Source organism: Orbicella faveolata, unplaced genomic scaffold, assembly GCF_042242905.1.
Source record: "Orbicella faveolata isolate gen_17 unplaced genomic scaffold, um_ofav_v1 contig_26, whole genome shotgun sequence".
NCBI lineage: Eukaryota > Metazoa > Cnidaria > Anthozoa > Scleractinia > Merulinidae > Orbicella > Orbicella faveolata.
In genome coordinates this window covers 2,077,458-2,094,701 of record NW_028301554.1, presented here as the reverse complement: position 1 = coordinate 2,094,701, position 17,244 = coordinate 2,077,458, and the positions used below count along the sequence as shown (strand labels likewise).

Here is a 17,244-nt window from a genome sequence, read left to right as displayed (position 1 = left end):
GGGAGTAGACATCTTCCAAGAGGCTCTAGAACTTGTGACAGTTAAACTTGGGCAACTGACAATTGCATAATACTACATGTGTGTGGGCTGGGTAAAGGAGATTATGGCCCCACTAAAGTATTTTTGCAACTCAATTCACAACAGAAAACTTCAACCTGTATCAAGTAAATTATTTTCTCATCTTTCTTTTCACTGATATACAAAACTCAGAAACTGCTTGAATTACAGAATGCCTAACGTCTAGCAACACAACTAAACTGAAGAGAAATCAGGGCATCTTAGAACTGCCATGTGCACTACTCTGCCTTGTAGATTTTTCAGGTGCTTATGAAAACAGATGTTAAAATGTTGCAAGGTTAATTTGTTATCTTATTTTCAAAAGTACCCAGGACACAAGACTAAATTCTTGGTGCAATGGCATAATGGCTACTAACAGGTCTCATGTCACTAGCCAAAACTAACTTTGCACCAGCCAGCCTTTTTAATACACAGTTTCACTGACTTTTTTATGAGAGTGGTCAATCTTGGACATTTCTTGTTGCATCTAAAATGTTAATAATAATCACTAAGAAAATTTCACTCCCACAAACACGAATCCTGCTTTTCTTGAATATGCTTATGTTCAATCTCTGATGTACTTCTATCAGTGGTACCATTTTCTTTTATCTCCGTTTAATAGTTAAATATTTATCATGTGCTTATTAAGGCAATTATTTCCATGAAATCCGCTCATAGTTTCCCAGTTTTCATTAGTTTCTATTCTCTTCAGGTTTACTTTGTCAGGATAATTCTCAATTTTGTTTTCATCCAGTAGACCAGTACTCCATTCCATTATGATTGTCACAATGGCTAGCGAAAGTGCAAAATCTTCTATTCAAAACTGAAATGTGTGGCTAGTTGGCAGTAGTGTTAGCCTTGAGCACTGGGTACCCGATAATATTCACAACAAATTGGTGCAATGTTCGTCATAGAATATCAAGAAAAACATCGTTTTTAGGAAAGAAGTACCACAGGTGGGTTAAATAATGCAAAACATGAGACAACAACATTGAAAAACTTAAAACACATTCCAATGTTCAATGATTGCTGTCTTGTAAAATGTAAAGGTTCTTATTTCAAAAATAACATAAAGCCAGGTTTACACAAACAGTTTTTGTGAGAAAAATGTTTGACTGTGTACATAGCACTGCAAAAATTTTGTTTACAGTTCAAAGTTTAGTGTGCCAGTAATGATTGGACAGCAGAAATATGCACAATACCAAAGACCAATGTGGTAGCACAATTTGCCACAGTTTATGTTATTTGCCACAAAAAGCTAGCACACACAGCTTTTAATAAACAAATATGTTCGTCACATAAATATTGGTTAACTTACATCTACAAAAGCGACAGTAATGGAATCTAAATTCTCCGTGTCCCTTGTGTCTCGGTTGTAGCAATGCCTCATTTACCTAAGCAGACTAATGGTTTGATCAAGAACTTCGGCGTGCGCTTCTGCAACTTCTGAGTCAAAATTCTCAAAAATTATTTCCGTTTTATCCAAGACATCTGCAAGAAACTTAGGAAACTCGACTTCTAAATCTAGTTCTCCTTCGCCCGCCATGTTTTCAGTGCTCTCTAGTGCTCAGTTACTCTCATTCCTGTTGGCCGCGCTCGGCCCAGGAAGATTGCATCAATATTCGAGGTGGATTGCATCAATATTCGAGGTATTGGATTGAATCATTATTCGAGGTATTGGATTGCATCAATATTCGAGGTATTGGATTGCATCAATATTCGAGGTATTGGATTGCATCCATATTCGAGGTATTGGATTGAATCAATATTCGAGGAATTGGATTGAATCAATATTTCAGGTATTGGATTGAATCAATATTCCAGGTATTGGATTGAATCAATATTCCAGGTATTGGATTGAATCATGAAAATTAAAAGATTGAATTGAACCAAAAATTTTATTTGCCATTGGATTGAATGCCTTTTTATATGTTTAAATAAAACCATTATTTAAAGGATTAAACATATATTGCAAGGATTGAATTTTGCTACAAACGGCTTGCCATAGCTTATGTATAGCAACTTTTTTCGAATCACAGGTGTGAGATTGTTAATCTGCAAGTGCCAAGATTTTTAGGCACAACTCCATGTACATCTATATCTAAAGATAAAACTTTCAAAAGTTTTTACAGGGGGACATTCCAACCAAAGATTTTTGAAGATGTTTCCAATATTTCCTGAGACCAGACTCCGAAGATGTGTTTTGTCAAACAATGCCATTCCCTTAAAAATCACAGAGAATTGGGGATAAGTGTACTGTCATTAGTTTACATGGTCTTTTCTTTCCTTGTACTAATTTGATCTCCCACTTGGTCAATAACTTCTAATATATACCCCTACACCTACAGGTGCAGTAGGAAGTTTCACACAAGTCGCAAATTTGACGTCTTCTTGAATAAAAAGTGCTTACAACTGATTCCTCTCATAGGTAAAGCTGGCAAACAGTTTGTCATCAAATTGCATCCCTGCTTATCAGTGGGTACATTTAAACCTCAGAGGTTTTCTCCTAAAAAGAATAATGTCAGACAGAACTGGTTCAATGGCAAGGAGGGCATGGCAGAAGATGGGGCTGGTAGGTTACAACTCTATAATTTGTCATTGGCAAAACAACCTGTGAGTCACTTTTAATTAATTATCAGTGGCTAAGATGTCAGGAAAATAAACTTTTGTAATGCAGCTGTACATTATATTGTAGCTTACAGACTGATCATAAATCTGATCTTAATCATTTAATATTGCTCATCTCAATTTTCCAACAGTTTTCATTTTCTGGTACTTTTTTTGATACTTTTACCATTAATAAACTACTATATGTATCATGTACAAGTTGGAAGGGATGCTGGAATTGTATTGTGTTTCTCTGGGGAAAATTATTTATGTTACGTGTAGTTTGAAAGTTGTATGCCCTCCCCATAAAGGTTTTTTTGGGGGTTGAACCCTTTCACCCCTCCAGAAATTTCAGTCTAACTTCATACTTTTCTATAAAATGTTTGGCTTTTGAGATCTCCCACATACTGGCAATTTCCAAATTACGATGCTCTCAACAAATATAAGCTCTAGGGTGGGTTCTCAAACCACACATTGGGTATAAAAAGTAACTTTTTAAACCATCGACTTACAGATTATATAAGACATTGTTGCTACATGTACAATTATAATTTTTAATTTGCAATGTTGTGGCCATGCAGTCTGTTAACAGTAATTTTTTTTTTGTGTTATGTTTTTAGACACAACAATACCAACACCTCATTACAACGCCTCAGTGTTGTCGGACATGTTCTTGGAGCAGCACCTTCACCATTTGTATAAGTGCATCACTGATTTCCCGGGAATGAAAGACGCAGTGGCTCTAATAAAAGTTTGGCTGCATCAGCGCAAACTTGATCAGGTTTTAGCATTTTCTGTTTCCATTTTACACTTTGTCTTGTAAAATTTTATAGTTAACTCGGACTGAGGTGAAAGTGGTTGTCACGAGGTTAGTAGAATAATGTAAATGTACAGCAGTACCAGCAACCTCATGATCAACCTGGGCCCAGTGGTTCAAAGACTGTTATCCACTGTAGTCCGTTATCCACTGTACATGTATAAATCACTATCCAGTGGATAAACATTGGCAAAGCAAACTACACTATCCACTGGATAGTGATTTATGCTGTGGATAGCAATGTACCCCCTTTGAGACCAGCTGTTATCTGTAATGCCATCCCATCCAAGGGGAGTAGCAATACTTAGTCTATTAGTTAATGAAAACTTTCTTATTCTTTCTTCACCCAGGGACAAGGCCGTTGTGGGGGATTTTTAGCATCTATGTTCATCTCTCATTTACTGTCAGTTAAGAAGATCAACAAGCACATGAGCTCATACCAGATTCTGAGAGTTTTTCTGCAGTTCCTTGGTAAGCAATGAACATATGATTTCTCCTTACAACTTCATGCATTATCAAGGAGACAAGTGATGAGAATAAAAAGAATCATTGATAGGCTCAGCCTTAAACATGGTTTGCACTGCTCCTGGAAGTCATTGAATACTCCTGGAATTTTAAAATGTTCATTTCAGTCCCATGGGAGGTGAGTTGGCCTCATGGTTAGTGGGCTTGTCTCCAGATTGAGCAGTCTGGGCTCAAGCCTTGGCCGCGGACATTGTGTTGTGTTCTTGGGCAAGCACTTTGCTCTCACAGTGCCTCTCTCCACCCAGGTGTATAAATGGGTAATGGCAAACTTAATGCTGGGGGTTACCCCTGCGATGGTCTAGCATCCCATCCAGGAAGGAGTAGAAATATTCCTAGTCCCTTCATGCTGCAGAAACTGGGACAAGATTCAGCCTGATGGGCCACTAGACTTAATCATTTCAGGCCTTAGAAAATGTCTTGAAAATTCTCTTTTTCCAACGTACCCCTGGAAACTTGTAGAATTTTTAAGGAGAAGAAAATTCTGACTATCAATTAACTTGGTAATGTTAAGTCAAATACTCGTGTTTTTCATCGCAAGAATTTTTAAACCATGAAAAAGACTGCCTTATACAGTATAGTTTTATATCATTTTGTACCGTGAAAAACATGGAATTCCTATCATTACTGAGTAGTGCAAACTCTGTTTTAAGAAGAATGCAATTGGATTATCAAATGATGAACAATGCAAATCTGATTTATGATAAGATGTAAGTAAACTAATTGTGTATGATTTTATCAAGGGGAATCAAGAATAGCTCTACATTTTAAGTATGTTTCATTAAAATGACTTTTATTATCCTTTTGTTGAGAACACCTTCAGTGATTATTAGGACTTCCACATACCAGACACTTACACTGTACTTGTTGACAACTATTTGCTATGGCACAACTAAAAAATGTAACATACACAAGCTTTCGACAACTAAACACTTAATTTTTAGTGGTCAACAACTAAGCAGTTTCCATTTTCAAAAAGGAAAACTGCTTTTAATTACATGTAGTTGTTGACAACTACGTTTTGACGATTTTTCCTCCGTGTAGTCCTGAATCATTGGTTCAGTTGTCCACAACTATCAAAACATGACACACCTTTGACATGTGTATTGTTTTGAGCATGCATAGTGAATATTTTAATGTTTGTTCCCAAGGTCTTGCTGACCTGACTTGGACATCGACAACTAACACTCCAATGTGTGGAATGCTAGCATTGGGCACAATTAGTTGTTGATAACATTTAGTCGTCTTAAACAAATAGTTGTCAACAACTAAGTGTCTAGTCTGTTGAGGCCCTTTAAGTCTACTAAGACAAAGAAAGGAGTGTTCTCTCAATGGTGCCTAGTGCATTTGGGATCCCCTGAAAAAATTGCCAGATATTTAGCTAGATGTTGTGATCTGTCTGACAGAGATGATGACACTCAAACTAATAGTTCATAATTATTTCTTATTTCTAAAATGCTCATTAAAATCATGTTAGGATCCACTGACTGGACTAAAGAAGGAATAACAATGACCAGAGAAGACACTGAAGAAGGGAATGTGGTAAGCTGATTCTACAACCAACAAAGCTCTCGCAGTCAATGACACATGCAGTCTTCATCACCACTACAAGTAAAAACTGTTTCTTTATTTTGTCGTTCTTACAGCCTTCCAAGGCAGATTTTCATTCAGGGTTTGATGTCGTGTTTGTTGATCCATCTGGCTACCTTAACTTGTGTGCTGGGATGACGGCAGCTCAATACAGGAAAGTAAGTGAACTGTGTTGTATTAACCATTAATTACCGCACTCAAATTTGCAATTAGCCAATCAGAAGCCCTGTCTGCTGTCCTTAGCATATAAGAATCTTCAGTTGTCACATTTGTCGAGACTTGCGACATAATGACACAGAAAAGATGTCATTTTGCAGTCATCAAGGACTGTACTTTTCACGATTATTTCTCTGATTAATTCTCAGCTGCAGCACGAGGCCAGGTTGTCGCTGGAATGTTTGGACAGTAGTTTTATGGATAGCTTTGAAGTGTTCTTCATGAAGCCGGTGCCATTTATACAAACATTTGATCAATTTTTACAGTGAGTACAAGCATGTCAATGTTGTTGATTGTTGATTTAGCTGACATTGAATTTTAATTTCACATACAACTTTAAATGTTCAAGACTGAGTTTAAAGAACCCTGACATTCACTGATGGGACAGAGAAATTACCAACAAGTCAACCGCCATCAAAACATGATAGATTTTATTGCTAAATGTACATGTAGGCAATACAGGAAATTTAAAAGAATAAATTGTTTTCAATTTTCTGTACACATATGTACAATTTCAGTGAAATTATTTTGATCATGGCTCATCATATTGCTGTGAGGGATTTTTGTCAAAATGTGCTGTTTCAGAAAACATGCATATTCCTCCCACAGATGGGATTGAATTTCCCAGGGGGTGTGGTTAGGAGGTTTCTGTGAAACCAAAAAGTTTAAAGAAATGTAGGAAGCTTAATTGAAATTAAGGGGTGGGAGGTCTTGGAAAAAAATCTCTCAACTGTGGGGGGACGTATGGATATTTTCTTGAAGTACGCAATCAGGGTTCCATGGACAGAACTTGAGGTCCAAGTTTGTGTTAATGATTCATCCATACTCAAACACTTTTCTTGCAGAATTCCAAAAATCAGTGCTTTAGAAGTGGTCTGCAGGAGAAATGATCTTCTCCGTCACCTTATTGATCATCCAGGAGACTGGACCCCAGTTGTCACTGATTGGCTGCTTCATCTTGTCACTAGAGGCCTGGGAAAGAGAGTAGAGATGCTTTACTTCAAACCACAAACTCCACTTCAGGTGAATTAAATTTAGGAGATCATCAGGGGAACTGCATTTGTCTTGATATTTTAGCAACTTCTTCCAACTAGTACTATAAGAAATGTCTGGTGCTGAATAGCTAGAGAGAAGTTGTTTGTTGACAATGGAGTTTAACTGAGGCGGTTGTTTGCATGCTATTAAATAAAGAATCTTTAGAAGTTCATACGTCACATTTTGGAAATCTTTTGGATGTCATTGGTACTTTTTGAGAAGTCTTTGTGTCAACTGGAAACTATTCATGCATTATAATTTTCAGCAATCTTTGCAATAAATTTTCCTTGCATTCAACAATTAGTGCTTAAATTATCTTGATACAAAGCAACATGGAAACTACAACTTACATGTATTTGTTTTGCAATTTATTCATTCCATCATTCATTGTAATCTTCAATTGCAAGAATTTTTATAATAAATTTGCCATAGATTTACAACAGTTGGTGCTGAAAGTCTTGATATTAACAACAAAAATTATGAATTTCATCAGAATTTTTACCATTAATTTTGGTTAGTATTATAAATTGATGGTTAGTTAAAGCATGCAAAGGTTATCTACATGTATACGCCCAGCTAAACCTTATTTTCTAAGTTTAATACCCTTTTGCGGCTATAAGGAATTAGTTTTTAGTATGTAATGAACCACTGTGGATTTAGATTCTTTATGTAGTTAACACATGGTGTGTTGTTTCAAACTTGTGCTCTTTTAATGTAGTGGCCTGTGAACAAAGCTCCACTCTCCAGAAGTCAAATCAGTGTGACACTGGGCTTGTTATTGAATTCTGACCATGCAGATGCCGTGCTTGACACAGGGCCCCCAGCTGACAGTAGTGAGGTCAGTGGTTATCTGTTCTATTGGCATGTACTCTGTGTATTGTAGTCAATGCATATAGGACCCTGAGCTGACAGTACTGAGGGTCAGTGGTTATTTGTTCTATTGGCATGTACTCTTTGTGTTGTAGTCAATGCACATAGGACCCTGAGCTGACAGTACTGAGGGTCAGTGGTTATCTGTTCTATTAGCATGTACTCTGTGTAGTGTAGTCAATGTACAGGTCAGTGGTTATCTGTTTTATTGTATGCACAGTGTATGCTGCTAGTTGTTAATTCAGCTCCTAGTCTGAGGGTCAGTGGTTATCTGTTTTATTGTATGTGCAATGTATGCTGTTGTTAATTGTCAATATACATGTAGGACACTCAGCTGACAGCACTGAGGGTCAGTGGTGTTCTTTATTTATGTATGTACCAGTGTTCTAGACAAGTGAGGGGTCTCAGGGTAAAAACCCAACAAGGTCAGCTACATGTACATGACCCAACAAATTGAAAGAAAATTCATAATGATTTGGTTGGAGCAGTGGGAATTGACCCATTGGAATTCCATATCTTGACACCCTACATAATTGTACATTGGTAAATTAGCCGGAACCCTGACATACAGTACAATGTATCCAGCTTTCAATATCAGAAAAACAAAATGAAACAAAGTTTTCAGCTGCAAATGAGATACAAATGTATATTGAGAAAAATCTGATCTGCTTCCTGTACCTTTAAGCTCCATCCAGCCTCCCCTCCCTTTGCATGTGTGTCCTCCCCCCCCCCCTGTGGTGGCCCAGTTGCCACTTGATAATACTTTTTTATTTACTATGCCTGTAGTTCATAAGGGGTGGAACTTGATGGTTGTAGGGGATTGGACAATTGCCAAAATGGAAGTAAAAAGACTGAAAAAGTCCTTGTGACCTTAGGATCCTGTGTTTGCTGAAAAATATCCTTGGTGAACTTAAGGGTGGGAAAAAATCTTCATGTTTGGTTAAAATTTTTCTCCTCCTCCCAAAGGAAAAGATTTGTTCCTAAACTGCACATGACGCATTTTCACTTGTTGTTATTTTTTTGTCCTGGCAGGCGCCATCTTTCCGTGCATTTTGGGGTGAGAAATCGGAGTTACGCCGATTTAAAGATGGTTCTATTCTTGAGGCGGTGGTTTGGTCCTGCAACAGCATGGCAGAGAGAAGAACTATCTGTGGAAGAATTATTAAACATCTTCTTCAAAGGTGAAAAATTATTTCTAAAACTTTACTCACAGCTGGAGCATGGCATGATGACTAGCATTCCACCATGCAAAGGAAACTGAAGTTGAGCTTCCCCTTTCCACTTCCCCTTTCTCCTTCCTCCTTCTCCCTTCCCCCTTCCCCCATCTCCCTCTTTCCCCTTCCATCCTCCCCCTCTCTTCTCCCCCCTCCCTTCTCTCCTTCCCCTTTTCCCCTTCCCCCATCTCCCTCTTTCCCCTTCCATCCTCCCCCTCTCTTCTCCTCCCTCCCTTCTCTCCTTCTCCCTTCCCCCCTTCCCCCATTTCCCTCTTTCCCCTTCCATCCTCCCCCTCTCTTCTCCCCCCTCCCTTCTCTCCTTCCCCTTTTCCCCTTCCCCCATCTCCCTCTTTCCCCTTCCATCCTCCCCCTCTCTTCTCCCCCCTCCCTTCTCTCCTTCTCCCTTCCCCCCTTCCCCCATTTCCCTCTTTCCCCTTCCATTCTCCCCCTCTCTTCTCCCCCCTCCCTTCTCTCCTTCCCCTTTTCCCCTTCCCCCATCTCCCTCTTTCCCCTTCCATCCTCCCCCTCTCTTCTCCCCCCTCCCTTCTCTCCTTCTCCCTTCCCCCCTTCCCCCATCTCCCTCTTTCCCCTTCCATCCTCCCCCTCTCTTCTCCCCCCTCCCTTCTCTCCTTCCCCTTTTCCCCTTCCCCCGTCTCCCTCTTTCCCCTTCCATCCTCCCCCTCTCTTCTCCCCCCTCCCTTCTCTCCTTCTCCCTTCCCCCTTCCCCCATCTCCCTCTTTCCCCTTCGATCCTTCCCCTCTCTTCTCCCCCCTCCCTTCTCTCCTTCCCCTTTTCCCCTTCCCCCATCTCCCTCTTTCCCCTTCCATCCTCCCCCTCTCTTCTCCCCCCTCCCTTCTCTCCTTCCCCTTTTCCCCTCCCTCCTCCTCCTGCCCCTTTCCCCTTCCACCCTCCACCTTCCTCACCCCCTTCCCCTGAAGCCACCTTTACCTGACCCACTAGCATGGGGAAAGTTTATTAAAACTCAATTTTTTTTGTAGACACGGTGGTGTTGATCCAGCATTGCTGACTTTTGTTGCGAATCAGCTGGACTGTGTACTGCAGACACATGGTGCATCGTGTGACAGTGGAACAGGTGATGAAGAAGCTCAGAGAGTGATTCAGGTGTACAATGCTTTGTGTAAACAGATCCGTGCGTTGGATTTGCCACTCGATGTCAACTCGATTCAGGGAATTAGCTCTGTTTTCAGGGGAGCAGAGGTAGGGAAAACACTTAGGAGTTTTTATGATCAACATCCACTTTCCCCTTACAATGTCAGTACAGTCTCAAGTAGTCAGGTGCTGAGAATAAAGAAAACCATCGACAAGGAAAACTGATAAAGATCAGTTCCATCCGGCAGAATTTTTATCGGTTCCTGGCAAAGATGTTACAAGCAATTTGCCTTATACTGTAAAATGACGACAGTACATGTAAGATTTTTGCTTATTTTGTTCAAAAGGCTTTTTCTTTGGACGGCTTTCAGTGGGGATGCGCATTTTACATGTAGTGGAAAAATTTTACATTTCAAAACTTGCCAGGCTTGTATTTGGAACAAACTTGAAGACAATGAAAAATTTTGTTACATTTTAATACATGTACATGAAAGAATGCTTAATGGTAAGCCACTCTAGGGATAACAATAAGAAGCACAAAACAAGTGAAAATATCAAAACTCAAAAAACGTTATAGCAGGGTAGTTGGTAAGCCTAACAATTTTTTTTTTTGCCTTAGAGGGCTACATGTGAAATAAAATAAAAATAAGCTTTGCATTTGGGAGGCCTTACTTACACTGTAGACAAAAGTATGCACATAAGAAAGATTTATGAGGTTTTGTTGTTCTTCTGTCTAGGTTTTTCCACCAAGCCCTTGTTTTAAAAATAGCAAAGTTAAGCCACAAATTGGTGATGAAAAGTTGGCGCGCAATGTACTCCTTCCTTCGGAAATAAAACACGCAATTTGGTGTCCAGCCATGGAAGGTGAGATTCTATAAAAGAACTTTTCTCTTACAATGGCTGCGACTTCACAGCACCTTAGTTTAATAATAATAGTAATGGTAATGGTAATAATAATAATAATAATAATAATAACAATAATATTAATAATTGGTATTATTATTATTATTATTTTAATGAACTTAATTTACTGAGGGTGACACATGACAGTATGAACTGATAAGCTAGTGACCCTCTGTGCTAAACTTCTATGAGTAATTATAAAATAACTTAGAATAGTACAAAGTATGAATATTAATTGCAAAAACATCTCTACATCTACAGTTAAAATATCTATAAAATTAATTATTAAGAATTAAAAATTAATTCAAAGCACATGAATATCTCTATTCACAACACTATGCTAAGAAATGTTTTTTTCATGGCCGAGCTAAAGGAACCGATGGTGTCCTTTTAACGTATTTCTAGAGGAATTCCGTTCCAGAGCTTTGCCTCATGAACTTGAAAGGTCCTGCTTCCTTCCGTTTCTCTGTTCTACCACGGACACATTCTGCACATTAAATTATAATTCGCGTAAGCTCGTGATCTAAAGTTCATAAATTCCAATACAATTATGATATATAAGGGCCTCCAAAGACTAGACATTTAGTTGTCGACAAGTATTTGTTATCGACAATTAATTGTATTCCATGCGAGCATTCCACACTATGGAGTGTTGGTTGTCCATAACTAAGTCACGCCAGCGAGAGCTTGGGAAATGACGTTCACTACGCATGCCCAAAACACAAGATGCATGCCCAAATGTGTGTCATGTGACTCCCAAAAAACGGTCAAATCGTACTTGCCGACAACTAAAGCAGTTTCCCTTTTCGAAATGGGAAACTGCCTAGTTGTCTTCAACTAAAAATTTATCATTTAGCTGTCGACAATTCATCTCACACACTACGTTTTTTTAATTAGTTGTCGATAACATTTAGTTGTCCACAGCGAAGTGTCTAGTCTGGAGGCCCTAACAGAAGGCCCTAACAGAAAAATAGTCGTGAACAAGCTAGTGAATAGCGTGTATAGATTATTGCAATAAAAACATTGTGGAAAATTGAAAGAACTACTTTCTCTAAGAGTAATGTATTGTGCTGTCAGCAAGTTAGAGTTGCTTGTTGCTCTTTGTTTGAAGTCTTGCAGACTCAAAAATGTAATTATGGAGACTGATAGCAATAACACATTAGTATAACTTCAGATGTGGCTAGCAGGTTGTGTTTTATAACTCTTAGGCCAGTAAAAAAAACAGCCTCTAGTATTTCGTGAAATTGAAACTTGACAGAGTTGTTATTTGCGATAAATATCCAAATAAGATTGTAAAAATTGAACACAGTTGGAATTACGAAAGGTATATCTCTGGAATTTGTTTAACTTTAACCTCTCCAATATCTACAGTTTTCAACGTTTCAATGATTTTATATCTTGTAAGCTGTAATGAAGCATTCCAAAAGAACAAAGAAAAAAATTTGAAACCTAAATCTGACTAGTGGAAAATCTGGCGAGTTAAAAACTCAGTGTTCTGGCTGGTAAAATCTGACATGCCACTAGCCTGTATTAAAAAGTTAATCTCCATTCCTGAAATGTCTTTTGTGTTTGATGCTGTAAATTTAGTTATTTTATGTTAAAGGAAAAAGTCTAAAGCTCTATCTTTCTCCAAGTTGTTTTACAGTTCGAGACCAGTGGTAAATGGCCGGATGATCTAGCTGCTATTCAACACATTAAAGCAGCTTTTCACATCAGACTTGCTAAGTTGCTGAAAAGCGAGTGTTCGCTTGTAACTGCGGCTTCGCCTCAGCATGTAGATGTTCTCAAGGTGAGTAGCTGAAAAATTTCGGTTCAAAGGATTAACGCGTCAACAAAACCAACTGGCTTTCCACAAATAGGATTCATCTAAGGCCTAGTCCACACTGCGGCGAAGAAATTCGAAAACCAATCTTTATTTCTACGGTTAGGTCTGCAGTCGACGCTAGTCCGTCATGAAAACGGAGCTTTTTAAAACTCTCTTCAAACGGGAGGAACTTGAAAACGCCGGCTTTGCATTTTGTTGTGAACAGAAAATAATTTGAAAACGGAACTTTTCAAAAATAGATGACGTCACGATAATCATGTGATTTCCCCGCCCCAGTTCTCCTCAAACACAAATCCAAAACGACCGGTGATTGTTGCGTTTTCCAATTTCTCCTGCTTAATACTGTGGACGGTAAATATTTGATGCGTTTTAGGAGTGAAAAGGCCGTTTTTAAATTTTTGTCCGGCGTCGTGTAGACGGTGCCTAAGTTATTAGACATATAACCTGCAATCAGGCGTTCTTTACTTACACGGCAGCAAAAAAAGATTGTCTGTTCACAGGTTATCATAGCGCTGTTATTAATCCATCAGGACCTTTACTTTTACAACAGGAAAGAATGGTTTTGGGTATTTTTGACATTGTTTTTGCTTGTTTTCCGACCACTTGTATTATCAAAACCAACAAAAGTCTCGTCCGCTGGAAAGGAAATTTCACGTGCGATATTCTGCCACTTGATTGGCTAACGAATTTGGAAAGCCAACTAAATGATAGCGGTCTTACTAACAATATTTTTCCGCCTTACTGAAGAGTCAGCTTCCGTGACGTGAGGGGTGCAAACTTGAGTGGGTCCAACTTCATTGGGATCGAATCAGACACCTCTTTATCGCGCCTTGGTTGGTGGTGCTTAATTTGAAATGTGAGCTGATGAGAACCTTCCTAGCATACAATTCCTGTGTTTTTCTCCGGCAGGATGGCCTTGTATTTAGAATCAAGATTATGCATTACCGGGAAATGGTGTTGCTTCAAAAGAATGAAATCACACAGGAGCTTAAAACAGATTACGAGAAGAAACCTAAAGAACTAGAACGGGAAATAACGTATTTGCCGCTCTTAACAAGCACACTTCATGGGTAGGTGAGAAATTAGTTCATGCTTTTATTAGGAGTAGATTGGATTATTGTAATAGCCTTCTGTATGGAATCCCGGAATATCAGACTATGAAATTGCAACGTGCTATGAATGCGAGTGCAAGACTTATATATCGTGCGCACAAGTTCTGTCATATAACACCTCTACTCGCAGAATTACATTGGTTACCAGTGCGCGTCAGGATACATTATAAGATACTCTTGATAACTTTTAAAATTTTGCATGGCCTATCACCTAAGTACCTTTCAGATTTAATTAGTATTCAACAGCCTTCGTCCTACCATTTGAGGCGCAACGACAATGGTCGTTTGTTGGAAAGACCAAGTGTGAAAGCCAAGAAAACATTGGGAGACAGAGCTTTCCAGGTAGCTGCTCCTTTCCTATGGAATAAGCTGCCAAGGTCCGCGCGCGAAGCAACGAACTTAGAATCTTTTAAGACTTTAATTAAGACATTTTTATTTAAGGAATCATTTCAGTTATCTTAGCATATCTATATCTTTATTTGTAATTATCTTTTACCCACTTAATGTAAATATTTTTTATGATTTTGATAGAAAGATTTGTAAAATTTTAGCTATTAATTACTGCTGTGATGCGCTTTTGAATATTTTATAGAAAAGGCGCAATACAAATAATAAATGTTATTGTTATTGTTATTGTTAGGTATTGTTCAGAAATACTCTTCTACGTCTACACATACACTTAGTTAAGTCGCTAAAACTCGTAAGATGTCACACCAACTGTAAAAATCTGAATAAAAAATAACACAATGGGATATCAAAAAATTAAAACATGAAAAATCCATAATAAAACTAATACAATGAAATATTAATAACTAACTAACTGTGATTCAAAGCTACCTAGGTCATTGAGTTTGTGGAATAAACCACTCGCTTGGTTGATAAGACACATGTATCCTTTCTATTTTGGTCAAAATTCACAGGAGCGTGTATGTTTGCGAGTGACAAACCAAACTGGCAAGGCCTCACTTGTACTTATCATTTCGTTTTGCTGTTTGTTTGTTTGTTTTTTTTGCAGCATACAACAGCATTACCGCGGATTTACCGGAACTATCCGTTTGTCCAAACGCTGGGTGGCCGCTCAACTGATGGCTGATCACGTGACTGATGAGTGTATTGAGTTACTGGTGGCTTCTCTCTTCCTCTCCCCAGCCCCTTTTACTCCTCCCAGGTAACGCAATAAGCCACTTCCGGCTGAGTTTCTTTTCGCCTCTGTGAGGACTAGAAACGAGTCTTTTTCGGAATCATTTGTTGCACCAACGTGTTGATTTTCATGCAAATCCAACTCAATTTTATATGAAATGTTCTGAACGAGCCCTTTTGTGAAACAGAGGCAAAAGGCAACTGGAAATTGGAGTATTAATTAACATTCCAACATAGAAATGAGTGTTTTGAGAGTTGCAAAATTCTCTTTTAAAACTCGTTCATAATTCATCAAGTTAAAACAGAATACCACAACCATAAGGGATGTTTGGATACCCGCTCTTAATTAGCATAGATTTTGACGATTTTACTTCTCCGTTTACTCCTTAGCTTTTGTTTTGATTGGGAAGATATATTAAACACTCGAGAGAGTGTTTCATCGGCTATCCAAACACCTTGAATGTCGTCAAAAATACATCGCTGCAAGTCGTATTTTCAACTCTCGTCAGTTAATGTGCTGTTTTCGAACTAGTACCTCTTAGAGTTGAAAAGAATTTAAGCCACGCCCTCTAAACAGGATCCTGTTACCTCTTAGAGATTCTTTTTAACATTTGCGACGATCACCGCTGTCCTTTTGACATGGGAGTGCCCGCGGGCTTTGCAGAAGTCGATCGACTCTCGCCTACTTGGCTTTCTTCCTCACGAATAGGTGCATTTGAAATGATAAATACGTATTTACTGCAGAAAATTTGTTCAGTTTACACAATACGCTGTTTTACAGGTCTCCCCTGGTTGGATTTCTCCGATTTCTTCGCCTTCTTTCTTCAACCGACTGGGAAACAACTCCTGTCATTCTAAATTTTAACAACGACATTTCTGGTGAGTGGATGAGGTATCGTTATTTATCTTTCTCTTCCTCAGTTTTTTTTTTTTTTCACAAGTTTCAAGCGAGAAGGGCATGGAAATGAAGAAAGCAGTCATTTTAGAAATTGTGTTGACCAAAAATCAAATTCTCCCATGTCAATTTGAAGGGGATATATGGACAACAGTGAGAAGAATTGACATGTTGACTCCTGAGGAAAGTTGTCACCGAAAGCGTAATTGTCTTCTTTTTTCTCAGCAGCCGCGACTTGGAAACTGTGATGACCAAATGTAAAATTTCCCTATGTTAATTTAAAGAGAATTTATGAACAACAGTGAGGAGAATCGATATGTTGACTCATTAGACAGTGTTAACCAAAACCGTGATTGTCTTGGAGTTTTTCTCCGCAGCAACTTAGAAACTGTGGTGACCAACAGACCAAAAATCAAAGTCTCCCATGTTGATTTAAAGAGAATGTATGAACAACAGTGAGGAGAATCGATATGTTGATTCTTAGACGTGCAGAAAATGCAAACCTAATTGTACTTGTGTTGTTTTTTCTCCATAGTGGCTGACTACCAAGAAATATCCTCCAAGTTTTCCAAAAACAGAACGCAACTTCCAGCAATATTTATCTCTACTCCAAAAGACAAGTTCACCTCTATGTCTAGCAAAGATAAGCCTTCTAAACAGGTCAGTTGATTTGTTTGGACTATTTCGCTTAGTTTTGACTTTCATCGTTCATTTAGTCTATTGTGAGGATGTGAGGATGTTGTGCACCGAAGAATTAACTGTAGATCAGGCCGAAGTTCGCACTGAAAAGAACTGAGAAAATTGGATTTTTGTTCTTTACAGAATTGCAAAACACCAAGGTTAACGCGCGTTCCAAACTACCAGTAGATAGAACGTCTTGTTCATTATTTAGAACGGTATTTACCCTTGAATCAGTATGTACACGTAATGTTTTTCCCGTTATAGATTGTCAACAGACTCTTTGTGCTGGCAAAGGAGTCGTTCTTGATCGTGGAACGTCAAATTCAAACATGCGCATTACAGCCAACCGATTTCAAGGTAAGACGATGACCTGATGACTGAGGCGTCACCTTGGTAACTGTCAAAAGTTGAACCCTAATTCCTTTGGAGTAAGGTACTTTCCAACAGTATCACCGGTAGGGGTTTCTCTAAGTTGTTGTTGTTGTATTTTTTTGACAAGTTATGTCTGTCATACAATTCAAATTAAGTAAGGTTCCATTATCCCAAACACAAGTTAGCCACTTTGCAGCACGTGATGCCTTATGCAAAAAAGGATTTTACACGACTTGTCTAAGAATGGTGTATGGCACACTGCCCCACCCACCCGACCC

The 17,244-nt window shown here is 38.7% G+C and overlaps 1 protein-coding gene across 1 annotated transcript in view; it reads left to right on the top strand.

Moving 5' to 3' along the window:
* LOC149107586 (nucleolar protein 6-like) overlaps positions 1-17,244 on the top strand; it is a 29,882-nt gene that overhangs the window by 8,150 nt on the left and 4,488 nt on the right. The window contains exons 6-22 of the mRNA XM_089295329.1: positions 2,486-2,629; positions 3,285-3,445; positions 3,832-3,952; positions 5,481-5,545; positions 5,650-5,751; positions 5,959-6,074; positions 6,655-6,832; positions 7,563-7,682; positions 8,747-8,895; positions 9,927-10,146; positions 10,776-10,902; positions 12,576-12,730; positions 13,676-13,836; positions 14,894-15,046; positions 15,800-15,897; positions 16,449-16,573; positions 16,859-16,951. Of these exons, the coding sequence (XP_089151455.1) occupies positions 2,486-2,629; positions 3,285-3,445; positions 3,832-3,952; positions 5,481-5,545; positions 5,650-5,751; positions 5,959-6,074; positions 6,655-6,832; positions 7,563-7,682; positions 8,747-8,895; positions 9,927-10,146; positions 10,776-10,902; positions 12,576-12,730; positions 13,676-13,836; positions 14,894-15,046; positions 15,800-15,897; positions 16,449-16,573; positions 16,859-16,951 (2,288 nt within the window). The remainder of the gene's footprint in view (positions 1-2,485; positions 2,630-3,284; positions 3,446-3,831; positions 3,953-5,480; positions 5,546-5,649; positions 5,752-5,958; positions 6,075-6,654; positions 6,833-7,562; positions 7,683-8,746; positions 8,896-9,926; positions 10,147-10,775; positions 10,903-12,575; positions 12,731-13,675; positions 13,837-14,893; positions 15,047-15,799; positions 15,898-16,448; positions 16,574-16,858; positions 16,952-17,244) is intronic.